This window comes from Melospiza melodia, chromosome 23 (genome assembly GCF_035770615.1).
Source record: "Melospiza melodia melodia isolate bMelMel2 chromosome 23, bMelMel2.pri, whole genome shotgun sequence".
Taxonomy (NCBI): Eukaryota; Metazoa; Chordata; class Aves; order Passeriformes; family Passerellidae; genus Melospiza; species Melospiza melodia.
This window is the reverse complement of record NC_086216.1, coordinates 9,158,699-9,173,001: the sequence shown is the minus strand read 5'-3', so window position 1 is coordinate 9,173,001 and position 14,303 is coordinate 9,158,699. Positions and strand designations below refer to the sequence as shown.

General features: G+C 60.1%; 1 protein-coding gene across 1 annotated transcript in view; it reads right to left on the bottom strand.

Moving 5' to 3' along the window:
- Positions 1 to 605: 605 nt before the first annotated feature.
- PEBP4 (phosphatidylethanolamine binding protein 4) overlaps positions 606 to 14,303 on the bottom strand; it is a 111,825-nt gene continuing 98,127 nt past the window's right edge. Inside the window, exons 5-7 of the mRNA XM_063175258.1 lie at positions 8,758 to 8,803; positions 7,816 to 7,932; positions 606 to 1,013 (exon numbers count right to left, since the gene is read on the bottom strand). Of these exons, the coding sequence (XP_063031328.1) occupies positions 922 to 1,013; positions 7,816 to 7,932; positions 8,758 to 8,803 (255 nt within the window). The 3' untranslated portion in view covers positions 606 to 921. The remainder of the gene's footprint in view (positions 1,014 to 7,815; positions 7,933 to 8,757; positions 8,804 to 14,303) is intronic.

Genomic DNA, 14,303 nt, shown 5'->3' with positions numbered 1-14,303 from the left:
TTTTCGGGATCAGGTTGCTGTGTTCCAGGCACTGAGGCAGAGCTGAGATGCAGCATCACAACCAGAGCATCACAGCCCCTCTGAATGACCCCTGAGCCACTCATTCCCTCGTGCCTCAGTTTCCCCAGCCTGCAGAATGTCCTGGCCTCCTGCTCTCCGTGGTTTGCTCCAAGAGGAACATTATTCCTGGCCACGGGCAGGCCAGAGGTGGCTTTGTCACGGCGCAGACGGCGAGATGTGCTCCAAGGAGGAGCTGCAGGCGGGTGAATCTGAGCCTTGGAGAAAAACTGAGTCTTAGATGAAAGCCTAATTAAGGAGCTAATTAAAGGGGAGGTCCGGCTAAGCGGCCGGTAGGCAGAGCTCTGCTGATTTATGCCTTTAATTTGGGTTTTGCTTTCCAAGAGGAACGGGCTGAGGGCACAGGCAGGGCAGTGCCCGTTGCCGTGTGGTGCCACCCAGGGACCCCTGGACTGGCATCACTGTCCCTGTCCCCTCCTGGGTGACCCTGGGGTCGCCTAAATGAGGGTTTGGCTGGCCACCCCTGCTCCCATTGCCCACAGATCCCAAATTGCCCTGCCCACACTCATTGCCACCGCAGAGCCCCGTGTGCTCCATCCAAACTTTATTCAGGCACCGAACTCCGAGTCCCCAAAGCGCCAGGGGGACATGCAAGGGGTCAAGTCAGAAATGGGGTGAAGGGGGGAGAAGGGGGAGATGCCAAAATTCCTAGGATAACCAGGCGAGCTGGGATGTTCCCCAGAGGGAGAGAGAACTTGGCTGTGGCAGGGGAGGGCTTGGGGCTGTGGCTCTGGGTTGGGAGCAGGGTGGGCTCATCCTCGGTGGGTCTGGGGTCCCCTCTGCTCCGGGCAGGGGTGGCTCTGGGCTGTGGGGATGTGCAGGGCATGGGAGGGATGGCTGCAGTTAATCCTTGCAGTTTTTGGTGAGGAACTGGGTGGCGGCCACGGGGTGGCCCAGGTGAAAATCCTCCACGAAATCCTTCAGGTCCCAGGTGCCTGGCGAGAGAGAGGAAAAGGGGGTGAGAGCAGGGCTGGAGAGGGGAGCGGCCCTGAGCAGCTGCTGCTCTGCCCCAAACCACATCCTGCACGCCCAGGAGGCCCCAGGGACAGGAGGAGCCACGGGGACCCCAATCTCAGCATCCTGGCGGTACCAGGCTCCTCTGCTGCCCCCTGACCTTTGCAGCAAACCCTCCTACGAGCCCACCCGGGGGTGGCCCGGCTGGAAATCCCCCTGGGGATGTCACAGGAGATCCCCCATCCCCCGGAGCGGCGTTCACTGCCCTGCTGCTCCTCAGGCTGCTGCAGCTCAGGGGGTTCCTCATTCCTGACCCTCCTCCCCCGCTGCCCAGCACCCCCGAGCTCTGGGGCAGCTCCAGCTGTGCTTTGTCCCACGTGGGCAGCAGCAAACTCTCTGCAGCTCCGAAGGCAGCAGGGATTCCCTCGCACCGGCCCGTGTGGGGCAGAAATCCCCCTGTGCCCTGCCGGGGTCGGGCACCCAGCCCGTGTCTGTGCCAGCATCCTGCCCTGCCCGGGGGGGCTTTCCCTGGCGCCCAAAGAGCTCACGCTTTGCTCCTTGTGGGCAAAGGGGCCCGTTGTTTATCTGAAAGCCGTCCTCTCCTCTTCCTGGCTGCTCTGTGCTGTCACGCCGCAGCCCGGCAGCTTTATCCGCTGCCACATCTCGGCCCCGAGCGGAGCGCGGCGTCCCCTTTGCTCTTGCAAAAGTGCTGAGCAAAACCTGAGCTGCCGCATCACCTCCGAGGGGTGCTGATGGCTGGGGGGAGCTGCTGGAGCTCCCACCTGCTCCCCACCCCGGGGCACGGAGCTCCAAAAAAAGCTCTGGAGATTCTCTGGTGACGGCAGCGCGCCCTGGAGCTGCGGGATGCTCCAGGGCAGGGGAGGAGCTGACAGGATGCTCAGCGAGGACCTGCAGCCCATATTCGGGGTGGGATGAGATTTGGGGTGCTCCAGGGCCAGGAAGGAGCTCACAGGATGCTCCAGGGCCAGAAAGGAGGTGACAGGATGCTCGGGAAGGACCTGCATCCCACATTCCAGCTCGGATGAGATTTGGGATGCTCCAGGGCCAGGGAGGAGCTCACAGGGTGCTCAGCAAAGACCTGCAGCCCACATTCCAGCTCGGATGAGATTTGGGGTGCTCCAGGGCCAGAAAGGAGCTCACAGGATGCTCCAGGGCCAGGGAAGGAGCTCACAGGATGCTCAGCAAGGACCTGCATCCCACATTCTGCTGGGATGAGATTTGGGGTGCACCAGGGCCAGAAAGGAGCTCACAGGATGCTCCAGGACCAGGGAGGAGCTCACAGGGTGCTCAGCAAAGACCTGCATCCCACATTCCAGCTCGGATGAGATTTGGGGTGCACCAGGGCCAGGGAGGAGCTCACAGGATGCTCAGCAAGGACCTGCATCCCACATTCCAGTTGGGATGAGATTTGGGGTGCACCAGGGCCAGAAAGGAGCTCACAGGATGCTCCAGGACCGGGAAGGAGCTCACAGGATGCTCGGGAAGGACCTGCATCCCACATTCTGGCTGGGATAGGATTTGGGGTGCACCAGGGCCAGAAATGAGCTCACAGGATGCTCGGGAAGGACCTGCATCCCACATTCGGGGTGGGATGAGATTTGGGGTGCTCCAGGGTCAGGAAGGAGCTCACAGGGTGCTCAACAAGGACCTGCATCCCACATTCTGGCTGGGATAGGATTTGGGGTGCTCCAGGGCCAGAAAGGAGCTCACAGGATGCTCCAGGGCCAGGGAGGAGCTCACAGGATGCTCCAGGACCGGGAAGGAGCTCACAGGATGCTCAGCAAGGACCTGCATCCCACACTCCGGCTGGGATGAGGAGTTGGAACGCACCAGGCTGCTGCTGCCGGCTCCCAGGTGTCCCCTGCCACCCCCCGAGGACACAAACCGCGCTGGGGTCACCTCCAGCCGGACCACAGAGCCCCAAATTCCACCTCGGCAGGAGGGGCCGCTCCTCCCTTGGGGGGTCCCAGCCCAGCCCCCCCCGTGCTGGGGTCCCCACGAAGGTGGCACCGGGGGGAAGGAGCCTCGGGGGGCCGCTCCCGCTGTGCCTGCGGGTGCCTTTCATCCGCAGCTTTCAAAGCTCCGGAGAAGCCCCCGGGAGAGGCGCGGGTGCCCCGCGGGGCCGGGGTGCGAGCGAGACGCGGCAGCCCCGAGTCCCAGGGGTGCCAGAGCCGCCGCCGAGGCGCGGAGCCCCCGCAGGGGAGGATGAAAAGGAGCCGGGGGAGGCAGAGCCTCGGCGGGGCTGCAGGGCCGGGGTTTTTCCTGACCTACTTTCCTACCTGCCCTGGCACCCGTTGTGCCCGGTCTGGCCAGGGAAAGCCCAGGGGCAGCGCGGGGGGCTTTCAGATTTGGGGTGGGTGACAGATTTGGGGTCCCCCCCCCCCCAAACCAAATCCAACCGCTCGGGCGCATCCTGAAGCCCCATCCTGGCATGACCAAATCCCTGTGCCAGCCATCCCAAAGCACCCAGCTGGGCACTCTGAGTCACTGCGATCACGGAGCGGGCAAAGGGGCAGGGGGGCCGGCCGGGGTCGCGGTGCCACCGTCCCCTCTCGCTGCCGCGACAATACTGCGTTTCATCCGCGGCTTGGTCCGTGTTCAAGCTCGTTTCCCAAAGGATTAAATCATCCCACTTGGCTCTTATCTGCACGCCCGCCGGAGGAAGAGGAGTGCCCGCTGACACCCACACTGATGGGGAAACTGAGGCACGGGGCGAGCGCTGGGCTCGGCGATCTCGGCATGCCCGCTACCCCACAGCTTTGCCAGCGCTGCCCTCGCCTCCTGCCCACCCCCCAAACGCCGCTCCCCTCCTCCCCCGGCCCCCCGGCTGTAATTTATCGGCCTCATCAGCCGCGATGTTGGCCCTGACGCTTCCACGCCAAGATTAATGATGTCCCGGCGGAGGTGGGCGGGAGGCCGGCAGCGGCTTTGGTCACCATTAAGCGACACCCGGGGACTCGGGGGACGGCACCGCGCTCTCCCCGCAGCCTTGGCCGCCTCCCGTGCCCGCCGCAGCCTTTCCCTCCCCGCCGGGGCCCGGTCCAACCCGATTTTCCAGCTGGGTGGATCGGGCTGGAGGCGCACAAGGTCGGCTCATGAGTCAATGCGGCCCCGATCCGGATCCTGACCCGGAGCTGGAGAGGGATGGAGGCACGGGAGAGCTGGCCGGGCTCATCGTCCCATCCCTGCTCCCGGAGGTACAATTTCTGGGAGGCAAAAAAAATCCATTCCCGGTTCTAAAACATCTTTCCAGGGCAGGAAGGAGTTTGTGAATGTGGGAGCATGTCCCCAGCTCCCCGGAGGTGGAAGCACAGTGTCGCAGACATTTTTCCACAGAAATCCTTTCTTTCAGATTTCTGTGTCTTCTGGAAGGCAGAGGCCTCAGAAGGGAAGGTAAACAATTGTTATCAGCTGCTGTGGAATGCAACAGGATTCACCTTGATTGGCTCATTTCCCATGTTTATAATTAAGGGCCAATCACCAGTGCAAGCCAGGGGACTGAGTCCTTGAACACAACTTTGTCTGGGATTCTTTCTATCTATTCTTAGCTCAGCTAGCAGCTCTACAAACCTCTCTCTATATTCTATTAGTATAGTAATAATGTATTATATATAATATCTCAATAAATCAGCCTTCTGATCAAGATACAAGATTCACCGTCTCTCTCTCACCAGCTGCGACCCACTCAGGCGCGGTAATAAGCACAGGGATGAACTCAGGTACAATTAAACCTCGAGATTTTGTGCTAATTAAATCGATGAAAGCTCTGGGGGAACTTTCATGGCCCGGCACCACAGCCGGGGTCTTTGGGTGCCTGAATTCCCCAGCTGAGGGATTTCCCGTGGATTGAGAGCCTGCGGTGGCCTCGGGATGCGACGGCGGCTCTGACATTTCACAGACCACAAATCATTATCTTGCATCTCCCCAAAACACAGGCAGGGCTGGCGACACTCCTGGCTGCGAGGGAAGTGGGGTGAGCGACAGGAAGAGCTTGGGGACACCCCAAACGTCCCCACCTTCGGTGCCGAGCGGGGACAGAGCTGCTGCTCGGTGATAATTTGGTGGCATCGCCAAAAACTGAAGTGAATCAGACTCAGAGGAGAAACTGAGGCTCTGAGTTATTTGCCCGAGGTCACACGGAGCCCGTGCTGGGATTGATCAGAAACACTCACAGGGAAGGACCAGGGTGGGCTTTTCCCTGGTGAAACGAGATTTTTGCTCAAGAGTCGCCCTGAGAAACATCTTGGCCATAAACAACTGATTTCCACATTGTCACGAGTGGCACGAGGACGTGTCCATGTCCTGCAGCCATTCCAGCACCCACCCGTGCCCGTCAGTGCCATCCCAAGTGGGATGGGTGGAAATGTCCCCACTCCCTCTGCACAGCCGGGCAAGGAGGGAGAATAACCCGGGATTTGTTTTCCACACTCGCCGTCCCCTCGCGTTCTCTCAGAGGAGAAACTGAGGCTCTGAGTTATTTGCCCGAGGTCACACGGAGCCGGTGCTGGGATTGATCAGAAACACTCACAGGGAAGGACCAGGGTGGATTTTTCCCTGGTGAAACGAGATTTTTGCTCAAGAGTCGCCCTGAGAAACATCTTGACCATAAACAACTGATTTCCACATTGTCACGAGTGCCAGGGGGACGTGTCCAGGTCCTGCAGCCATTCCAGTGCCCGTCAGTGCCATCCCAAGCGGGATGGGTGGAAATGTCCCCGTTCCCTCTGCACAGCCGGGCGAGGAGGGAGAATAACCCGGGGTTTGTTTGATTTGTTTTCCTCGCTCGCTGTCCCCTCGCGTTTTCCATTCCCAGGGATCTGTTCCAGGAGCAGGGACAGGCGACGCGGGCAGGTCCTGCTTTAGTGCCCTCTTCTGGAGGCTCGGGCCGAGCTGCTGCCATCCCGCCTGGCACTGTCACCTCCCCCGGCCCGGCCTGGCCTGGCCTGGCCCGGCCGCCTCAACACACCCAGGGCCAGCCGGGAATTGCATTTTCCCGGGAGCTGAATGAACAGAAACTGCTGGGGCTCAGCTCTGCCAGCGGGAGGGATGCCCAGCACAGGGATGGAGGCTGGACACATCCCGAGGCTGGCATGGGCAGTGCCACTCCCCGTGCCCGGCCAGTGCCACTCCCTGTCCAGGGATGGGGATGAAGGGTGTCCCCAGCCTCGGTGAGACACAGATGTCGCTGTCACCAGATGCAGGACAGAGTGAAAGCAGCAAGAAGGGTTCGTTTGAGGCCAAATAAGACGGGAAATTCTGAGCAAGGATGCAAACTGTGCCTGCGGCATCGCCGGGAGAACCTGCCCGGCTTTTACTGCAGGAGAGGAGCCAGGCAGAGCCCGGGCTGGGCTCTCCTCCTTTCGGATCCTTTGGGATCCTTTGGGATTGGGGTCACCCCCTCCTCGTTCCCACCTTCTGCCGAGGTGTCTGCTCCTCCTCCCCTGTGCACCACAGGGCTGGATGCACCAGCAGATCCATCGGCGTGCATCCCACTGCCTTGGGGATGGATTTATTTAAAACCCCCGAGACGCCAAAATCTCATCCTTTGGCCGCTTTTAGGGCTCATTCCCTGGGAATAAAGATGATGGGCTGGCAGTGTCTGAATGCAGCAGCATCCCCCGGCCAAGCCGAGGATGTGATGCAGCAGTGAAAGGGTTAAAAATCGCCTTTAACCGCCTCCTTAAACACGAGCCCCACAGCTGCCTGACAAACGACGCTGAGGCATCGGATCCTGCGGGAAAATATCCCAAATATCCGCTGGGTCTTTCCCAGGAAGCGCGGGGAGGGCTGGGGGGGCACAGATGGGATGGGGAATGCCCGGCCACCCCCGCCTTGGGGACAGCGAGGGGACATTCCCTGGGGTGACATCTGGGGAGGGTCTGGAGCCGCAAATCCTGCTGGAAAGAGGATTTATATTGAAAAAGCTCCCCGGGATGCTGCGGTGGGAATGCGGGGACAACGCGGAGCAGCGGGGATGCGGGGCTGGCAGGGGGGGGTGACATCGGCGGGGTCATTAAGAAGCGCAGCTAATGAGCCAGAAAGCGAAGCCAAGGGCAGGGAGAACCCGCGGGGAGCCTCGTGGCAGCCTCGTCCCGCTCCGGCCGTGGGCAGGGGGTGTGTGAGAGCCCCCCGGGGCAGCCCCCGCTCCGGGCACGGCGTGAGTCAGGCACGGCAGCCCAGCCACACCGACCTGACCTGCCCGTCCGGCCCTGCCCGTGTGGTCCCAGCTGGGAAAGTTTGGAAATTTCCCTTGTGGAGGCCACGTGAGGCTCCGAGCCCCGAGTTCCAGGCAGGGCAGGGAGGAAGCCACGCTTGGATGGATCCCTGCCCATCCCGGCTCCTGCAGCCCCAGCACGGAGCACCGACAACGCTTCCCTCGGTGTTTTGGGGGGTCTCGCTGCTCCATCCCTTCCGTGAAAGGTTTTGGGAGGAGCTGGGAGTTGGCGGGCGTTGTGTCAGCCCGGTTTGAGCAATCCTTGATCCTTATCCTCCGCTGCGCTCCGAGGTGATGCAACTGCTGTGGCTGGGGGGATGTGCCAGCAAGGGCTGAGGGCTGCATTTCACAGCCCACATCCCTCCCTGCTGCCCATCCCGCTAGCCAGGCCGCTACCAGACCTTCTCCGAGGGTTTTTTTTTTGCTGCCTGGCAAGGATTTCACACCTCACCCACGTCCCCCTTTGCACCCACCGAGCGGGGCATCCCCAGCCCCGCAGCCCCGGAACGGCCCCTCGGGGCGGGGATGGAGGCCAGGCGGGTCCTTACCCAGCGATTGCTGCTCCTCGGAGCTCAGGGAGATGGTCTGGTGCTGGGACTGCCGGTACAGGCGGAACTGGTAGCGGTGGTAGCCGCTGTAGCGGGCGGGCTTGGGCCGGGTGTAGTCTGGGGGTGCACAAGAGAAAGAAGGGCTGAGCATCCCCCTGAGCTCAAACCAGTTATCCACGCCCTCCTCCAGGCTGGCATCAGCTCTGCCATGCAGCTCCGGGCACTGGGACCCCTCACTGTGGAGCAGCTCAAGGGTTCCACCAAAAGAGCTCCTCAGCACATCCTGGACCACCCTGACCCCTCCTCATCCATCCCCTTCTCCTGTCTGCGCCCTCCCCTGGGCAGGGGGGGCAAACCTGGGACCCCCAGCCCTCAGCAGGGCATGGCCAGCACCCTAAAGGGGTTTTGGGGTCCACGCTGTGCTCCAGGCTGGAGCTGCCCAGATGTGGGGCCCACAGCTGGCTCAGCTGCTGCGGACAGAGGTGCAAAGGGACATCCATGGGATGCAGCACAGCCACCCCTTGGTCTCCAGCAGGGACAGGAGGATGTGACACCAAGGGGCTGAAGCTGCACCAGGAGCCAGGTGAGCCCCCGGCCCCTCTCCCCTGAGCCACGTCTGGCCCGTTTTGAACTGAAAGTCTTTGTTCCTGCAACATCACAGGAGTTGTTGGGATTCACCCGCTTTTTATCTTCTGTTTTTCTTTTGGGTTTAACCCTCCTCCCTCTTTTTTACACTAGTTTGGAGCCTTTCCAACCGCTGGGGAGTTTTTAAAACCACTTTTGCCTCTAGAAAAAATTAGAGAAAAAGTGGCTCCTGTTTCAGACAGTGCCCAGCTGTGCCCTAGGGAGCTCCTTGTGTCCCCCCCTTGTGTCGTGGTGTGCCCACCCCAGCCAGCACTGCCACCCTGAGACCCCATCCCCGCATTTGGGGTCTGCACTCACCTGTCAGGACCTTCCCTTTGATCTTCCCAACCCTCAGATCCGAGCCCTGAAAGGACAAAAAAAGGTTGGTTGAGTGAAACTGGAATCCTCAGGAGAAACACACAGAGGGATGGAGCCTCCTGTGCCCACTTCTCCCCAGGGATTCATTTCCCAACATTTTCTGTGTTTGCCTTGTAAAGATCATTCTCTCATCACTTCCTTGTAAAGGGGATTTTCTTTAAGTGGGTGTGCCAGGGCTTTTCTTTGGCTCTTTGGGATTTAGGGGCTTGATCCACAATGCCCTGGCACTGGTGACACTGCTGTCACCTGCGCACAGAGATTGTGTGGACATCCAGGCCAGGGATCCAGGCTGTGGCACCCTGGGAAAGCCACAATAATTCCCTTAAAAGCCAAATGCTCAGCACACCAAGATTTGGAAGATCTGGCCCATTCCAGGTGGGATTGTGCTGATTCCCAGCAGCATTCCCATGGCAAAGCTTTGGCTTTGCTCTCAACAAACTCCTGCTCACAGAGCTTGTCCCACTGGAGGCTTGGATCTCCATCCCCATCCTGGGATGATTCCCAGGAGCAGGGAGCCATTCCTGGGACACCAAGGATCCTGTGGGGACTGCATGGGTGACAAAGGGACAATACTGGAGGCTTGGCTCGCCATCCCCATCCTGGGATGATTCCCAGGAGCAGGGAGCCATTCCTGGGACACCAAATATCCTGTATGGGTGACAAAGGGACAATAATTCAGGCTTGGCTCTCCATGCCCATCCTGGGATGATTCCCAGGAGCAGGGAGCCATTCCTGGGACACCAACCCTCCTGTATGGGTGGCAAAGGGACAATATTGGAGGCTTGGCTCTCCATGCTCATCCTGGGATGATTCCCAGGAGCAGGGAGCCTTTCTTGGGACACCAAGCACCCTGTGGGGACTGCATGGGTGACAAAGGGACAACACTGGAGGCTTGGCTCTCCATCCCCGTCCTGGGATGATTTCCAGGAGCAGGGAGCCATTCCTGGGACACCAAATATCCTGTAGGGACAGTATGGGTGACAAAGGGACAATAATTCAGGCTTGGCTTTCCATGCCCATCCTGGGATGCTTCCCAGGAGCAGGGAGCCTTTCTTGGGACACCAAGGATCCTGTGGGGATCATATGGGTGACAAAGGGACAATACTGCAGGCTTGGATCTCCATCCCCGTCCTGGGATGATTTCCAGGAGCAGGGAGACATTCCTGGGACACCAAATATCCTGTAGGGACCATATGGGTGACAAAGGGACAATACTGCAGGCTTGGATCTCCATCCCCATCCTGGAATGGGGAGCAGGGAGCCTTTCCTGGGACACTGAGCATCCTGTGGGGACTGTGTGAGTGACAAAGGGACAATACTGCAGGCTTGGCTCTCCATCCCCATCCTGGGATGATTCCCAGGAGCAAGGAGCCATTCCTGGGACACCAACCCTCCTGTGTGGGTGACAAAGGGACAACACCAGGAGCTGCACCCCCATCCTGGCCCTGCACATCCCACCTCACCCCTGACCTGCTGTGCTATTCCCGGCCATTCCCAACCTCCCAGCGCTCGTCAATCCTCTCCTACAGCACCCGTTATTCCAGTCCTGCCCACACACGCTCCTCTGCCAGGCCTCCTCCGTCCTAACCTGCCCTGGGAGTTGTTATCCCAAAAAAAAAAAGATGCCTCAGATAACTCCCAGCAAAGGTGCGCGTGGGGAGCAGGGTTTGGTGCCTCGGCTTCCCTTTGCCTCCGAAGGAAACTGCTCTGCCCTGAGTCACGGCTGGGGACAGCCTCCTGCCAGCTGCCCCGAAGGTCACCAGGGAGCCAAGAGCTCCCTCAGATCCTGGGATTTCGGCTCCCTGGCTCTGGCTGGGCTGGAGCTGAAATCTGCCGGTGCCAGGGAGGTGATGAGTGAGGAGCTGGGCAGGTCCGGGTGCCTGGGGTGGCAGCGGGAGGGGAGGGCAGGGCGGGATGTGAGGGGAGAAACACCTGGGGAGTGCCTGAGGGGACGCACGGGGCCGTGGGGCTGCTGTGGCTCTGCCCAGATGTGCAAACGCGAGCCATCCAGGTGTGCAAACCCGCTCCACCCAGATGTGCAAACCCGCTCCACCCAGATGTGCAAACGCGAGCCATCCAGATGTGCAAACGCGAGCCATCCAGATGCGCACAGCGGCCCCGCCCAGATGTGCCCCGCCAGCCCACCCAGCCGCACGGGCTCGCCCCTCCTCCGCCCAGATGTGCGCACGTGCCCGAGCCCTCCAGCTGTGCCTGCTCCCCCAGATGTGCCGCTGCTGCCCACGGGGGTGGGGGGGGAGCTGCCGGTGCATCCCGAGCCCATCCCGAGCTTATTCCAAACTCTTCCTGAGCCCATTCCAAGCTCATTCCAAACTCATCCCGAGCCCATCCCGAGCTCATCCTGAGCTCATTCCAAACTCATTCTGGGCCCATTCCAAGCTCATTCCAAATTCATCCCGAGCTCATCCTGAGCCAATCCCGAGCCCATCCCAAGTTCATCCCGACCTCATCCCACACTCATCCCAAGCTCATCCCAAGCTCATCCTGAGCTTATTCCAAACTCTTCCTGAACTCATTCCAAACTCATCCCAAGCCCATTCCAAGCTCATCCCAAGCTCATCCTGAGCCCATCTCGAGCCCATCCTGAGCTTATTCCAAACTCATCCTGAACTCATTCCAAACTCATCCTGAGCTCATCCTGAGCCCATTCCAAGCTCATCCCAAGCTCATTCAAAACTCATCCCGAGCCCATCCCGAGCCCGTCTCGAGTTTATTCCAAACTCATCCTGAGCCCATGCCAAGCTCATCCCGAGCTCATCCCAAGCTCATCCTGAGCCCATCTCGAGCCCATCCTGAGCTTATTCCAAACTCATCCTGAACTCATTCCAAACTCATCCTGAGCTCATCCTGAGCCCATCCCGAGCTCATCCTGAGCTTATTCCAAACTCATCCTGAGCCCATTCCAAGCTCATCCCGAGCTCCTTCCAAGCTTATTCCAAGCCCATCCCGAGCTCATCCCGAGCCCATCCCGAGCTCATTCCAAACTCATTCCAAATTCATCCCCAGCCCATCCCGAGCCCATCCCGAGCTCCTTCCAAGCTCATCCCAGCCCATCCCAGCCCATCCCGAGCTCATTCCAAGCTCATCCCAGCCCATCCCGAACTCATCCCAGCCCATTCCGAGCCCATTCCGAGCTCCTTCCAAGCTCACCCCAGCCCATCCCGAGCCCATTCCGAGTTCCTTCCAAGCTCATCCCAGCCCATCCCGAGCTCATTCCGAGCTCCTTCCAAGCTCACCCCAGCCCATCCCGAGCCCATTCCGAGTTCCTTCCAAGCTCATCCCAGCCCATCCCAGCCCATCCCGAGCTCTCGGCGCGGCCGGGCCCGCTGCCAGCCCCGGCTCATCAAAGGCACGGACTGCGGGTTTCCCTGGCAGCACCGCTGCCGTGCGGGGACCGCGCTGCTATTCCTGGCTTTGCCAGGGGCTCCTGGGGCCGGGCCGAGCCTCCTCCCCGTGCCCTGCCCGCCCTGAGCGCTGCCGGCTCGCCCCGAGATGCTGCGGCTTCCTGGCTAGCCCCGGGCATGGGAGAGTCAAAGGATAAAACTCCTTTTTTAAGAGGCAAGAACAGGAAGAGGGCGGGAGGGAGAAAGTCGCGATGAGCACTCCAAACCCTGCCTGCCTTTTTTTTTTTTTTTTTTTTTTTTTTTTTTTTTTTTTTCTTTGATAGTAAACAGCAATGCTGGGAGCAAGGAGCAAACTGTGGGCACGGCCGCGGGGATTCGGGAGGGATTGAGGGGGGGTGTGACGCCCTGCGACATTTTCTCCTTGTGTTTTGCTCGGGGAATGGTTTGTCGGGGGAATAACCCCCCCCTCCAGCCCCTCTCCCCTTTGCTGACACGCCGGTGAGGGCGAGGGGAGCATCACACTCCGGCAGCTCCCGAAGATCCCTGCCACGAGCCGAGCTAATGGACACTGATGAGCTGCCGCCTTTATTAATGCCCTTTTATGAGAGCATTAATAGTTCCTAATGACACCATTTGAGCTTCCCAGCCTTTTATCTCCTCTTTCTCTCTTTCCCCTGCCGAGGACACGGTGTAGGAGGTGGAATTAGATATTCCCACCCTCCGGTCTGTGGCGGGGCACGGGATGCTCGTGCAGAGACCTGGGAAGGCTGGAAAAAAAATCTGTGCCAAACACTTGGAGCGCCAGGAGCTGCTCTCCGCGATCTTTTCCACGGCCAAAGGAGTGGGGAATTTTATCCCGGTCATTTCTGGTGCCCTGGGCACCGAGCGAGGCTCCCCGGGCAGCCCTCGCTGTTTGTCTGCACGTCGCAGCCGAGGGTGGGGGGGAAAGAAATAAATAAACACAAATAAATTAAAGGCGGTGTGAGTCACCTTGTGTTTTCCTCTTGATCTTTTTTTGTTTTCTTTTCACCCCCTTCCCTTTACTTCCCCCTCTCCTGAACGTGTCTGATCCCATCGCAGAGGAGGGGAAAGGGATGGGTGGCGAGCTCTCTCGCCAGCGATTCGCCCGGGCGAGGACCGAGGCTTTATGGAAAGTGGGTGTGGGAAATCGGCACAATCGCTGGCAGGGCACCAGGACAAACAGATGACGGATGGGACCCGAGCAGGGCTGGGCTGCTCCTGCAGCGGGAGCGCGTCCCAGCCCGGCCCGGGGACCTCGGGACACCGAGGGGGCTCCGCCAGGTGCGGGGGTGCATCCCATGGGAAGGGCCCGGCGTTAACCGGGGGGAAAGCGACCCCAAACACCCTCCTCACCAGCAGGGGTTTGAGCGGCTTCAAAGCTGGCCCAGCGGGAGCCCAGGTTTGTTCTCCTCCGTTGCTGTGATCTTTGCAATGAGGTCAGCGCAGAGGAATTGGCTCAGCATCCCGGCAAAGGCAGAGCCGCTGGGATGGCAACCCAGCTTCCCTGCGAGGCTGGAACGGGCAATAAAAGGATGAGATGCTAATTGCAGGTGGATCTGGATCTGTTCCACCGTGTCCTTGCAGAGGAAGGTGAAGATTTTGGGGTTTTCTCCTCCCCACCAAACCAGCAGCCCTGGGGAGGATGACCACTCCTCCCCCAGCTCCCAAAAACATCCAGGCTCGTCCAACATCCATGCTTCCAACAAGAAGCATGTGAGCTTGGAGCCATCCAAGAGAAACTCTCCCTCCAATTATCGCCGTGCTCAGGGAGGCCAGCACGGAGCAGGGCAGGGCCTGGGCAGCTCCCAGCACTCCCAAACTCTGGCATTTCCCAGCCCAGGCGCCTGTTTGAGCAGCAGCTCGCTTCCAGTGCGATCCTGGAGCTGCATCTGGGCCAGGGGATGCTCCCAGGGGGCTCTGGCTCGCCCACGACCCTCCTGCTCTCAGCCCAGCCTCGCTTTTGCCGGGGTTTGGTGCCTGAAGGAGCCTGTCAGCCCCGAGCCTGAGAGGCCTTTTGTGATGAGAAATGTCACATCCCATTATGCCAGCCCTGCTGCGCCGCTGGATTGGCGTGGGCTCTCCGTCGGGGAAGAAATTGGGAGA